The sequence below is a fragment of the Toxotes jaculatrix genome, chromosome 9 (assembly GCF_017976425.1).
Source record: "Toxotes jaculatrix isolate fToxJac2 chromosome 9, fToxJac2.pri, whole genome shotgun sequence".
Lineage (NCBI taxonomy): Eukaryota > Metazoa > Chordata > Actinopteri > Toxotidae > Toxotes > Toxotes jaculatrix.
In genome coordinates, this window is record NC_054402.1 from 14,067,869 (window position 1) to 14,082,003 (window position 14,135).

Sequence of the window (14,135 nt, forward strand, 5' to 3'; positions counted from 1 at the left end):
TTTGATGCTCAATGACATTGGTGCTACTTTCTTACAAACACACACCTATGACAGTTGTTCAACATTAGATGTTCAGAGACTTTCTATGTTTTTATCTTCCAAACTGTTAATCAGCAGTGAAGAGTAAAGAGGCATAAACAGTTCATTATGAACCAATATTATTTGGATAAATGATCCACAAATTATTTCATCATGAGCAGTCACAATCCTGTTCTACCACATCTCTGCAGTTGCAGACACATGTCAACCTATACTGCAATTATACATGTGAAATGTGAAACCTGTTGGAAAAAGGTAGAAATGAAGGAGGAAGGGGAAGTTTAAATTATGCTAAGTAAAAAAAAAAAAAAATACAGCTTGATGTGGATAAGAGCAGACATGTGTGCTTATGCTTTACAAGAGGTGAATGCTGATTAGGGAAAATTTAACCAAGGTAATCACAGTGAGTCTGCTGTGCATAACTGGATCGACAAAATGCATCACTCAGATTTGAGACTGCAGGTAGAGCACATACTTGCAGTATGATGTTGGCTGAAATGGGAGAACCTTCATTCAGCATACAAGCTGGATGGTGCTGGAGCCATAAAGCAACACTGACTCCAAAACTACTATTTACCATTCAATACATGTTTAGGTCAACTGTGTAAGCCGAATTATCCAGTAACTACTGTACCTATAAAAAATATTCAGCTCAATGTATTGGTCTATTTTTTTTCTGCAGAAAGAAACATGGGCATTAACCCCACAAATTAAGTGTCTCTGCACTTCCCACTTTCTAACAGTTGCCTTTTCTTAAGTACACCATCTTTGTATCCACTTGAATTCATTGCTTCTTTCTATCTGTCTTCCAGTTGCCCTGTTCCCAGTGGAGGATAATGGAACGGCTGTGGTTCTCTTTGCTGTTGCTGGCAGCAGCATGCAGGGGACAGCCGTGTCCTAAACGTTGTATGTGCCAGAGCCTTTCTCCATCGCTCGCTATCCTCTGCTCCAAGACAGGTTTGCTGTTTGTTCCTGCTGCCATTGATCGACGCACCGTGGAGCTACGGCTTCAAGAGAACTTCATCACAGGTAACGTACCTGCCATATACTGCTGAATTCAAATGGCACATTGGAGTACTTATTTCACCCTCTTTTGCCACTATCTGTCACTTCACGGGTATGCTTGGATTGGCTGTTTACATGGAAACAAACCCAATGGCTGATTGATAATTGGCAGCACATTTATCTCAGAACAACTGCTTGCAACTGAACAGTGTTTGTTAACACTGAACACAAATATTGGCTGAAGTCACAATTCTTTATTTGTTGGTCTCCTGTCAGTTTTCTCATGAGCCTGGGTATTTCCTTTTAACTTTCCTACTTTTTTGTTTTGTGGTTCAGCAAATCACATTCATGATTCATCTGCTCCTTATATCAAAGACTTCTCTTTTATACTTTGCAACATACTTATTTTTAAGAACTGAAGTGTTGCTTTATCCTTTTATTTTAATCTGAATTCCCATTAGCTCCCACCAAGGCAGTCACCTAATCTTCCCAGGCTTGACTTAAAAGGAATGCAATTCCACAGTTTGTTAAAACAAATGGCACACAAGCAAAAAAAAAAGAAAAAACTGTTTTCACAGGACCCAGAAAGATATTTGGATGTGCCATTAACAATCTCACACAGCCGTAGTTATTTAAGTTAAATTGTTCACATCCAAATCAATTTTAGTTTGTAGCGCTACTCAAAACTAAGAGATTCTGTATCTCATTTTGGGCAATATCAGATTCTCTCAGCTGTGGCTCATGAGAGCGTATTGCCGAAAAAGTTAATTTTACAGGAATTAATAAAAGCATACTTGGTATCATAGGGCTCACGCTCTGAATGCCAGAGGCTAATTAGGCATGTACTTGTCAATCTAAAAATAAAACACTAAGGTTTTCGTGTCAGAAGTTAAATAGTTTGCTTGGCAAGTGTGGCCATACCAGTGTCCTCAGAAACACCAAGTAAAAGCAGACATCATTTCATTATATTTATCTTTTTCTTGTTTACTACCTCTCCCTTTCCATCTCAGAAAAAGATTTTATAAAAAGCACCAGAACCATACAAATCTGAGTCATCCACTTTCGTGAAAGCATCTCTTTCTGTGGTCAGGCAAACATTTTGTTTTGAAACTTTTTTAGTGGGTGTGCATCTCCTGACTTCTATTTTAATCTTAATACTTTACCAGCTGTCCGAAGAAAGGACTTTGCCAACATGACCAGTCTGCTACATCTGACCCTGTCCAGAAACACCATCAGTCAGATCCTCCCTTCAGCTTTCAGTGACCTGCGGCGACTGAGAGCACTCCACCTAGACTCTAATAGATTAACTGTGATCAAGGTAAGATTAATGGCTGGATGACTGGATGGATTAATGATGGTGAATGGGAATGAATAATCAGATGGACCAGTGAGTTGATAAACAGAAACGGAGCCACACAACCAAAGTTAACGTTCAGATGGATGGATACTCACAATTGAGCAATAGAGCTTTTGACATCATACTCACACCTTCTAACTGCATATTAACTTTTTTACCAACTAGGATGACCATTTCAAAGGCCTAACCAACCTTCGCCACCTGATCTTGGCCAACAACCAGCTCCACTCCATCTCACCCCATGCCTTTGATGACTTCCTGTCCACACTGGAGGATCTAGACCTCAGTTACAACAACCTTGCCCAGGTGCCCTGGGACACGATCGGACGCCTCACCAATGTCAATACCCTAAACATGGATCATAACCTCATAGAAAATGTTCCCCAAGGGGTATTCACCAACCTGCACAAGCTGGCAAGGTAAAAGGATCTATAGACTAAAGTACAGAGGAATGAACGGAAGCTGTGTGCAGCGTTAGAGAATATCAAATGATCTTAATAATCAAATGTAATATATTCAAATGGTAATAATTTGCTAAATGATAAACTCACTCCTCTGCTAATTATCTGCTGGCTGGTTTACTGATGCACTGAATGAATTTCTATTAATCTAAGATCAATCTCTATTTTCCCTCTTTTCGAATGTTCTGTCCTAACACAGGCTAGATATGACGTCCAACAAGCTGAAGAAAATTCCCCCAGACCCATTGTTCCTGAGAATCCCAGTTTATGCCAAGTCCAAAGGCTCCCCTCTCTCCTCCCTGGTGCTGAGTTTTGGTGGTAACCCCCTTCACTGTAACTGTGAACTTCTGTGGTTGAGGAGGCTAACCAGAGAAGATGACCTAGAGACATGCGCCTCTCCCCCAGACCTCAGTGCCAAGTACTTCTGGACAATACCAGAAGAGGTGATGTTTTGACAAGATGTCTCATAACCCTAGATATGAGACAAAACTTTAATAAAGTAAATAATACAGTTCAGAAAATGCAGATTTGAAAAAATTACCTATTCTGTTTCTCCTTTTAGGAGTTTATTTGTGACCCACCAGTTCTGACCCGTAAGTCACCTCATACTGTGGCTATGGAAGGCCAGCCTGCCAGCCTGAAGTGCAAAGCAAATGGTGACCCAGAGCCTGAAGTCCACTGGATCAGCCCTGAAGGGCGACTTATATCTAATGGCTCCAGGTATTAACATTGTCCTTTGGTCAAGTTTGATCTACAGTTTGCTATTTTTCTCTCTAGGAAAATAGGTTGTTGAATCTTTCAAAATTAAAAGCAAGGTGTTAATTTAGGGGATGTCTCTTGTCCACTTAGAACACTGGTCGACATCCATTAATATCGGAAACCTGGCAATCCAGTTGGCAGGTACAATAAAGGGGTTGTTTACATCCTCCTCCTCCTGAACTGTTCCAGCTCAGTGATATGAGCCAGTGTGTACCAAAGTCAGAAAGACTGTGCTTCTCACATAATTTATGTCTTGGCTGTAGTAGTAGGGTGTAGGCACATGACTCATGTGGGCCAACTCTGAAACAGGATTAGAAGGTAGTTCTTAAGGTCAGAATTTGAATCTCCTCACCCATAAGACCTATCTCACATTTCTGGTAACCTAGTTGGCACACTTGTCAGATATGTGGGTTTCTAGTTCTGGTTTTGCATATACAACATTGGTTATAAAGTCATTGATAAGATTTGTTAAATAATGTCACAACCCTTTCTTTCCTTAGGTGCGTTTTGATTTGACGTTTCTGTTCGCATCTTTAGAATTTTTATCAGAAAAGCCTAGTTTATGAATATAAAGCATTGTTGGATTTTTTTTGGCAAGTACCATGTGGGTTAATGCCTGAACTTATGGGGGTAAAGCCAGCAAACATAACCCCTCAGTCTGGCAGTCACTGCATTGATTCTGGATTGAGTCTGGATGGATGCTGGCAGTGGAAGTTGGAATGGGCATCAAGTGCTGCAGGCAGCAAAGTGGAGGTGTGAGTAAGTGAGTTGATAGGGAGAACACTGATTAGCAGTTGGCTCCTGTATGGGTGATAAAGGAGGAGAGTTTCTGTGGCTGGGTGGTGAGAACCAGAAGGGAGCTGCCTCTGAAATTCTACAATGGTGGATCATTTTTCAACTGGAACTGAATGTGCCTTGCTCCCTTATTCAGTGAAATGAATGGGGAGTGGTGCAATGGCACAACAACAGTAGGACACCATGGCCTGGCCCATTTTAATGTGAAATTAGGACTCTGCAAACCTAACTCCACAGTCTACATTTGTGAGAATTACAATTGGAAATCTGAATGGCTACGAGCAAGCGGATGTGATTTAAGGGAAGAAAAAAAATAAAAATGAGGGATCAGATGGAAATTAATTTGGAATGAAAGAAATCTTAAATTTTGGTAAAGCTTCCCTAAATGTTTGCTGCTTAACATAGCAACATTAATTTATGAACTTTGTGATATATCTCAATTTTTCATTGTTTTTTTTTTTTATTTGTTTCAGAACTTTAGTTTTCCCTAACGGAAGCCTGGAGATCAATGTAACATCCCTGAAGGATTCAGGAAACTTCACTTGCATTGCCTCCAATGCAGCAGGTGAATCAACAGGAAGGGTGGAGCTAGTTGTCACGGCGATGCCCCATCTCGCAAACAGCACAAGCCGCAGCCGAGATCCGTCCTCTGAACCTGCCCCATCTGATATTCTAACCTCCTCTAAGGTTGCGCTGCCTAACAATGAGACAAGGGGAGCAGACCGAAGGGTCTCATTGGTGGAACTGACAGGAAACTCTGCCCTCATTAGATGGAGTAGCCAGACTCCTACATCTGGAGTCAGGATGTTCCAGGTCCAGTACAACAGCTCTGGGGATGACACACTCGTTTACAGGTCTGTCTGTCTACATTATCAATTTATGATCCGTCTGTCTGTGTGTTTTAATTTTCAGTCTATAGTACGGTGACTTCTATGAACATTTTAAGGCTGATTGGCAAGAAGCCTTTGTGTATGTGTTTGCGAGTGTGTGTGTATTTGTGTGTAAGTTAATAAGCACATATCATCATCTCCTGCTACGAGGATGAGAGCAGATGATAGATGATGCAAGTGGAGATTAGCCAGTCATCCAGTCGTAAAAGTCTAATCAGCGGAAATGATAAAGACATCTGTAGTGGAGCAGAGCCATTGTTGGGTTCGCAGAAGTTTTACTGCTTGTGTGTGCTGATGATTATGCTGTGTGGTTTCACTGCTGTTAATTGCATTATAGCTTTAGAATTGTGATACATTTCCATGTATGCACGACCTATGTTGACACTCATTATATTGTCAGATTCGACTGGCACTCCTTTGACTACTCTTGACTATCAAACCACTACAACCTTTAGTGTTAAAAGTTTTAATTTGAAAAGGAGGATTTTAACAAACTTCCTCAAACAAACAGTTAGGTTTTCTGATTTGTGTGCAGAACATGCTACCGCACATAGGGGCAAACTGTCACCCCAAGTCCAAATAAAATGTGAATGAACTCTCACAGAATTTCAATGGATAGAAAGAGCAGTTCAAGGTATTATGGTAATTCTTTTTGATAGTGGTGTGATTGCAGCCATAGAATTCTAATAATGTTATTATTGAAATGAGCTCCGTTTGATGTGCAGAATTTGAATAGGTAGAAAGGTCACTTTAAGGCAAATCACGTTAATCATAGAACTTTGGGAATGTTGTCATTTACAGTTAAGGCATGTCAGACTTTTGTGAACCTGGTCATGAGACTCTGAAAACTTGAATGGCCCAATTTTTGGCAAATATTGACACATCAGTTTCCTTGTGTCATGTGTCAGCATAATGCTAATGTGTCATTTCAATAGCAACAGAAGCAAAATATTTAATAAAGGATGATTGCAGTCATCTGGCCGGAGAAGGCCTATCTAGAAGACCTAGCGCACTAAATAGAAACAGTATTACCAAGCAATTGACTATGTTGGTTAGGCCCGTGTATATAAGATGGAGTGATATGACAGAAAGGGAAGATGCACTTGATATGGGTTACAGTCTAATAGATCTTTTGTCCCTTCTTTATCTAAAATTATAACTGGGTAGGTAAAGCACACCTTTATTGATCTGAATCAGTTGAAGTCATCAGAGTTCACATGGACACAACCACATTTGGATTGGAGCCAGGCTGTTTCCCACTGCTGTTGGTTAAGTATTAAAGTAGGAAATGCTGTTTGCTGTGTTGGTGGCCAGGTTTCTCTTGAATATAGGATGTTTAAGTACATATCAGTGGGGGAGATTTCTCTCTGCAGTTTTTCTCACCCACTCCACTGCTTCTTCTTATGACTGTTACGGCTAATGTGCGCCTTGGTGGAGTTGTGAGAGAAAAAGCATGGTATAACTACCACAGAGCACTTGTATGTGTTCCAGTTAAGTTCCCTGCTAAATCATTGAGCTCTTGGGGAATCTTCCACATTTTCTCTCCGTGGAAAACCCAAAGAACTGGCAACATCATTGCCTAAGGCCTTGTCTGCATTAATACAGATATTTTTCTCAACTGAAATTATCCCCCTTAAAAAATTCTGTCCACACATCCTTCATTGCACAAAATATATCCGTACACACAAGAATGCAAAAACGACTACAAACGCGCAAGCATGCCAGACCAGTGGGTGGACCAAGGAATATTGAGCACAGAACATGCAGAGGCTTTAATGTGAGTTACAAACTTGTAATTGCCAGTGCTAATCAAACATTAAAAAAAAAAAACAAAACTGCTATATATCCACCATTGTTGGTGTTTTCAGGTGCATGCGAATTACACAAAGCAAAAATGGGCATGTGTGAGTTTTTAGAAATCTGAACTTTAGAGGACGATTGAAAAAAAATCTCCATTTGAATGACCAAAAACACCATTTGTATGAGAGGCAAAAATATAGAGGAAAATTTTCATTTTGCAAAATATCTACATAGTGTGGACAAGGCCTAAATCTCAGAAAACCTGGGAAAGCCCTGTGTATTTTCAGTTCTGAGGAGTTTTCATTTGTTGTGGAGTTCTCATGGCAACGGGGTGGGACAAATTTCCTAGATCTTGTTATGAGTGACAGGTGGCTTTAATACTATCACAGATGAGCACTGTGAACTATTCATTTATTTCATTTTTCCAGAGGTGCAAATGAAGTGGACAAATATATCACTCTGTCTTGTGTGATTACAAAAGTAAATCAAAAATGTATTCACTGCCCTACAGAATGTCCTCACAACCAATTTAGCTCCTCTTGGACTTTTTACTCCTGATCAACAGTTGAAAACGGCTCTTGGGGAAAAATAATGCTTGAGAAGGAGAACTTTTGATAGCATATGTCAAACACATCCGGCAGACAGGAAAATGAGACAGTTCCTCTTAATTTGTGAAAATTCAGCACTTGTGTGATATGGAAATGAGGATCTTTACTGAAAAGTGATTATGATGTTATTTCTAAGCTTGAGAGGACACTTGTTTATTCAGACAGTTCAACTAACTGTGGGAGACAAGCAGCTTCTTACAATTCTAGGCATGGCAACCGTTCTTCTGCATAGCAACCGTCCATCTGCACCTGCCCATTCAGGGTTGGAAGCAGTTAGTGGGCACAGTGGCTCTGCAGGTACAAAATACAGTCCTTACAAAGGTGTACGTGTGTGTTGATGTGTGTGTGTGGTGTGTATGTGTGTTTGTGTGTGTGTGTGTATGTGTGTGTGTGTCTGGGGGTTGGTAGTGTTGGTAACTGTGAGTCTTACTTTGAACTTCTCGCTGTCAAACAGATTGTCTGGATGTTTACAATACAAATTAAACTGTGTATCTCAGACCTGAGATGGACTTCTACCTAAGGCCCACAACATTTTCAAACAATGAATGAATCAGGATGAAGATAATCCAGTGCAATTTTTTCAAATTGCCATCAGCCTACCTGTTTACTGTTTGCTTGCTTTACAATGTGCAGTGCAGCAATTCACATGTAAATTTCTACTTTTGCTTCTTCTGAAAAGGTTTGAAAAACAAAAATCAGCACAAGACTTTAAATATGACTAGTTCTGCAGCCACCGACAAACAGCGGGGAGAATACAGATACACTGTAATGTGGTGCAGTTAAAAATGTGAGAAATTTCCATTGTGAGGCAAAAGAACTCAAAGATGCATGAGACAGACTGTATCTTAATCTTAAATGTCTTGCCTGTGTCACCATGTGACTGTCTGATTCATCATGCTACTAAATCCATGTTGCAGTTTACATGCTGTGACAGTAAGTTGGTTCATAGATATTGCAGGTAGGCAGGTATTATTATTTGCACCATGAAAACCAATACATTAGTTCTTTATGTTCACATAAGATTATCATGACAAATCATGACTCTAATACCATAGTTTGGATAACATGGCATTGAGAGATTATCTATTAGAAGGCATTGTCATTGCACCAGTTCTGTTCTGAAGAAACAAAAAAAAAAAGCCCTGTCTGTGCATGTGTGTACAGCGCCTCTCTCATTTGTCTTTCTTTGGTCAATGTCCATTAGGAGGGGTGAGGCACAATGCCACAAAGAGGAGGGGGGAGAGGGGTGTGTACAAAGTGCTGAGGAGCAGAGAAGACAGGAAACAGGGAAAGAGAAAACAACAGTGGTGCCGCAACAAGAGGTCATTTGAGCTTAACAAATTAATTTTGCTCTGTATTGTTGATTTCTGTTACATTTGTTTTGTCAAACAGCATCTATTTAAAACGGATGCATGTCACACTTTCTGAAGCTTCACCAGTGAGCACTGATGACGTTCTTCCACATTAGTAGAGTAGTTGCTGCAGTTCCACTGGATGAGGACTGAAAGACGGATGTGGGACTGAGGAGGTTTTTTCTGCTTACTAATGCATCATCTTTTCACTACTACTTTAGACCTGTGTGCTGATGCAGCACTTTGACAAGTGAATTTATCTGACATATGACTTAGCTCCAGGGTGCTTTGCTTGATTGTAATTTTGAACACACATGAAAAACAAAAGATATCTGTGTTTTGTCAGAGTATTTTAACCACAATAGAAAAAAAAATACTGATTTTTCTGGTACTGGAGAAAAAGCATTCAACATTTACTGCATAACAATTCATACAATTTTCAATTTTCTTTCCCCCATGAGTAAATTACTACAGCCAGAGCATCCAGATCACAGCATCTTGTAATCTATACACTGCCACTGGTGTCCATTTATTAAACTTTTATTAAACAAGGGGGCTCAATTGAGAACCATTTCCACTTTAAAAAGACCACCAATAGTAGAGATTTTCTAAGGAGTTCATGGCATAAAGAGGGCTCTCTGACGTGGTCTCAAAACCCCCTGACTACTTACAATAAAAGCCATTATAGCACCAAGTCTGTGTCAGTGTGTATATGTGTGCTTTTGTGTGTACGCACTTGGAAATCACTGGTCGGCAGTGTATTAGTTAACCATGCATCTGAGACATGCTCTTCAAAGGCCCCTGACTAATGTAATCAATGTCTATTTGACTGTGTGTTTGTCTGCACATGTGCACATGTGATGTTTGTTTATGTGTGTGCACGCTAAAGGAGCTGGCAGTTGTGTATTGGCAAAAATCTCAATGGCAGTTTCAGTGCCATCAATGGCATCAGACCTCTGTAGGAGGCTTCTTCAAGTGTCAATGTCTGTATGTTTGTGTGTCTGTGTGTCTGTGTGTGTTATTTAAAGTAAGTCTGCAAGAGCTCATGTATCACTAAATTCAGGTGAGTTTTTTTTTCCTCCAACACAATGTGCTGACTGCAGTAACAGTTAAACAAATTCTTTTGTTGCCTAAACCTAACCACACACAATGTGACCCTCAAAAAAATATTCCCATCAAACATAATCTTGGCAGCAAAATGTAATTAGGAAAATGAATTAAGAGTAAATAAACACGTTTCTACACAAAAGATTCTTGTTTTAATTTAGTTTAGTTTAGTTTTTAATTGACACCATGTGTCCTATAAAAGTATGTGCTCTTCTGTACTCACAGCACTGTACCACTGCCTTTTGAGGATAATGTACAAATTAAATGACATCTATTTACATTAGTAGTGGCATGTTCTCTCCAAGCTTTTGTTTATTTTTCTTTGAAATGCCAAAATGAAATTAAAATTCCCACTTCTTAGCTCTAGTGGCTGGTGGGGAGTCCTAAGCATCTTCAGCCCCCTTTGATCATTCACACTTTGATGTCATGAAGGTCACATGGCAGTCATGTAAGAATAATTAGCCTCATGAGTTAAGGTGTGAATTGGTACGAAACCACATAAAGGATTTTGGATTCCTCTTCAGAAGTCACCAGTTGTGAGTTGCTCTCTGAGAAGTAATGTCCCTGCAGATTTACCTACTGTTGGACTCCAACATCAGACAGTGGAACTGATAAAGCCTATTGAATAACAAGCAGCAAAACATTTTTAATCCTACAGCAGTGTACTTGATAGTTTGATTTTGACACAACATTTTACTACCTGGATGAATAAGATAAATCTACGCACAGACGGGTCTCGTCTCATCTGGATGCCTTTCAGTGAAGCCTCCTTTTTTATCTGTTTCCAACTCACATTTCCTGCCTTGATTATTTCATTTTCCCCCTCTCTGTTATCTTGTACTTTCCTCTTCTGTGTGGATTTTTAAAGATGTGTCATTGCTATTTAATGTACATTTCAGGAGAGGCACTACCTGTGCCTTTTATTTTATTTATTTTTTTTTATATAACTCTGCTGACAGATTTATAGAAGGAACATAATAATTACCTGATTGCAGTGGATTTGTTTTTTCTTTTTTCTTTTTTTTAATTTCCCCCTAAGGCTACACTGTATAAAGAAGAGCTGTCGAACAGGGAGCCAAGAGTGACAGACAAATACAGAGACCAATTTATTTCATTAATGCTTTTGCCTTCATGTGAAGCAGACAGAGAGAGTTCATTTCTCCCAGTGGTATTTAATTCGTTATATTCAGTAGGTTGCTTTTTCACGTCAGTTAAAAGGTGTGTTTGTGTGTCCGTGTGTGTGTACTTTATATGCACATTGATTTGTGCCACTGGTTGAAATTTCAGGACAAGCAATAATTCAGCATTAAACATACTAATCTGTGATCAGTCAGAGGTTAAGCAGTATCAATAGACTAGATTCTGCCGCAGGCATAACCAGGGACAGCACATTATCCAGCCAAACACAGTGGCATTAGCCTGGCTCGCACTCTGTAGCTCAACAGGGTATAAGCCCAATACAGAGCTTTATTTGCTACACAAAACTACACTTCTCATTTCAGTATGATTTATATGTTCTGTCTGAAAGACCTGAGGTGATGTATCGCTGGGTGTTCACATTTGGCCATTATGTGATCTTATTCACCCCCACACACTTTTTCAATACATCTGATTTACATTTTCCCTCGCTGCCTATCTTTGACAGCATTCATTCTGTCAGTGTTTGGAAATGACAGCTGCATTTCCTACTGAGAGCGACTCTCTCTATGTGTTGTTCATTTCACACGAGACAGAATGACGAGCACTGCGCATATAAACAGGTAAATGGAGTCAGTGTTAGTCGCCAGTCTTGCTCTTGCACTGAGTAACGCCTGTAGCGGCAGAGATGCTTAGTAAAGAGACTGAAGATGGCACCTTCCGCAGCTTTAGAAAATGTTCTCTGCTCACATGACCAACTTAAACAAAAATGTGACACTAACAGACTTGTTTTGTATGACTTGCTTTAGTTCTTGATTATTAGCTTTAAGTAAAATTCTAGGCGCGTCTCTTGTTCCACACACAATTTCTGGCAAATCTTCAGGGAGAAAAGGAAATTAAAACAAAAAAAAACTTGCTGTAGTGCAAATCCTGTGTGAATGCAGCAGGTGATTACTTAGCTTTTGTGTGCTGCGACTTGGATGGACATCCAAGGTCTGCATCAGAGACCTGACCATCTAATGACTGAGGTCAGCTCAACAATTCGCACTGTGAGCAGAATTTGACTTTGCAGTGTTGAGATCTGCCAATAAGGACGTCCTGTTAGGGGATTAAATTTGCAGGGGAAACTTTACCTGTGTCTCTGTGGTCACCTGTACTATGGTTTAATGAGTAGCCCTTTTCCACTAATTATGTAATTTTTTGCAACCAATATGTGTCAAAATCAGAGCTGGAGCACAGGGCTGATTTCTGCACTGCAAAAACTGACTTGTATTCTTAAATGGAGTCTGCCAGTAGAGTGACAGCTGCCTCATACAGTTTATGCAGGTTCAAGAATGCCACTGAAATCTGCATCCATTCTTGTAACAAGAAAGAACAAGGCCGATTAGTTAGATATTTTTTTTACAGTGTGTTATGTCAGCCTTCAGAAGTAGGTGCCCCACTCCATACAGCACACACTTTAATTCTGGTGTGGGAGCATGACCGTCTTTGAAGGTGCATTTACAGTACATTAACCCTCTGCCATCAATGCAAAGCACAATCATATCAGCACAAGCACACACTCACACACATAAACACTTCCTATGAAGAGATATCTTTCCAAGCCGTACTTTTAAGCTTATACCTTTGATTCTTCTCTAAATTGACACCACTTTTTCAGTCCGGATCAGGTATGTGTGAGTACATTGTTGAGTGTATGTGGGATAAGATGTTTGAGTGAGTGCATGTGTGTGTTTGTTTGCTTCCGTGTGTATGATTTAAAGGATTTTATTCGGCTCACATTTTCCTCACCACGCAAGGGCAGCAAGAGGTCAATGTGAACCTTTTTCAATCACACAGAGACACGTATACACATACACCCACAAAAACATGCAAAATTCAGACACCAACCCAGACATGAGCCCAACTCAGTGTGCCACAACACTCACACTGTCTCTCTAGCTTTTCTGCACCGTGGTTAGTGGTTCTTTGGTTCATGGACTCACGGACACATAAAATCTGAGCAGACCAGCAGACACAGGATACAGTGACTGGAAACATACATTAATAACAACTAGGTCTACTTTCATGCCTGTTTAGCAATTTTTTACTTAGATGGTGCGCACATCATGTGACATCAGCAAATGTAAATGCACTCTTTGTAACTTATCATTATATGGATGATGACAAGCTCTGACACTCTTTTCTTATTACTTGTCAGTCTCAATCATCAGACCTATTGTGGCTCTAATAGGCAGGGGTATTTTCCCCCCACAGTATTTTCTATTTTTAATCCTATGAAATACCATCCATTCTCTCTTGAAGGACTATAACAGACATTGTACATTCGGTATTGAATTCTAAAACCCATTAGAGTACTTGGTGCGTTATAAATAGTGAATTGTCGAGAATCATTAAACTGAAATATGAATGAACTGAAGTCAGTGCACAAGCAGCATTTCTGTGAGTGTGTATACGTGTGTCGGTGGGTGGTAATAGGGTGTGGGGGGTTAGCAGCATTGGAGCAGGTGGTGGGAGCATCTGGAGCAAAGCTGGGTGGGCTGATTTGTGCCTACATGTGGGTGGGTGTGTGTAGAGTTGGATGGGGGACAGAGGGGGAAAGAGGGAGAGAGAGAGTGTGTAAGTGTGTGTACATGCAGCTTATATATACTTTTTGACATGTACAATACATGAAGCACACACAAGCTTGTTCACGTGTGATGTACGCCTGTCCATTTTTGAACCATGTCTAATATTCATACGTAGCTGGGGGTTTCAGTTCACAAGTTTTGTTAAAAATAAATAAACACATACATGCAGAGGCCAAGTGGTTTATATACTGATTA

The 14,135-nt window shown here is 40.0% G+C and overlaps 1 protein-coding gene across 1 annotated transcript in view; it reads left to right on the plus strand.

Moving 5' to 3' along the window:
- The first annotated feature begins 875 nt into the window (after window positions 1–875).
- zgc:172282 (leucine-rich repeat and fibronectin type III domain-containing protein 1-like protein) overlaps window positions 876–14,135 on the plus strand; it is a 55,471-nt gene continuing 42,211 nt past the window's right edge. The window contains exons 1-6 of the mRNA XM_041046352.1: window positions 876–1,068; window positions 2,211–2,362; window positions 2,567–2,820; window positions 3,062–3,305; window positions 3,425–3,582; window positions 4,890–5,270. Of these exons, the coding sequence (XP_040902286.1) occupies window positions 876–1,068; window positions 2,211–2,362; window positions 2,567–2,820; window positions 3,062–3,305; window positions 3,425–3,582; window positions 4,890–5,270 (1,382 nt within the window). The remainder of the gene's footprint in view (window positions 1,069–2,210; window positions 2,363–2,566; window positions 2,821–3,061; window positions 3,306–3,424; window positions 3,583–4,889; window positions 5,271–14,135) is intronic.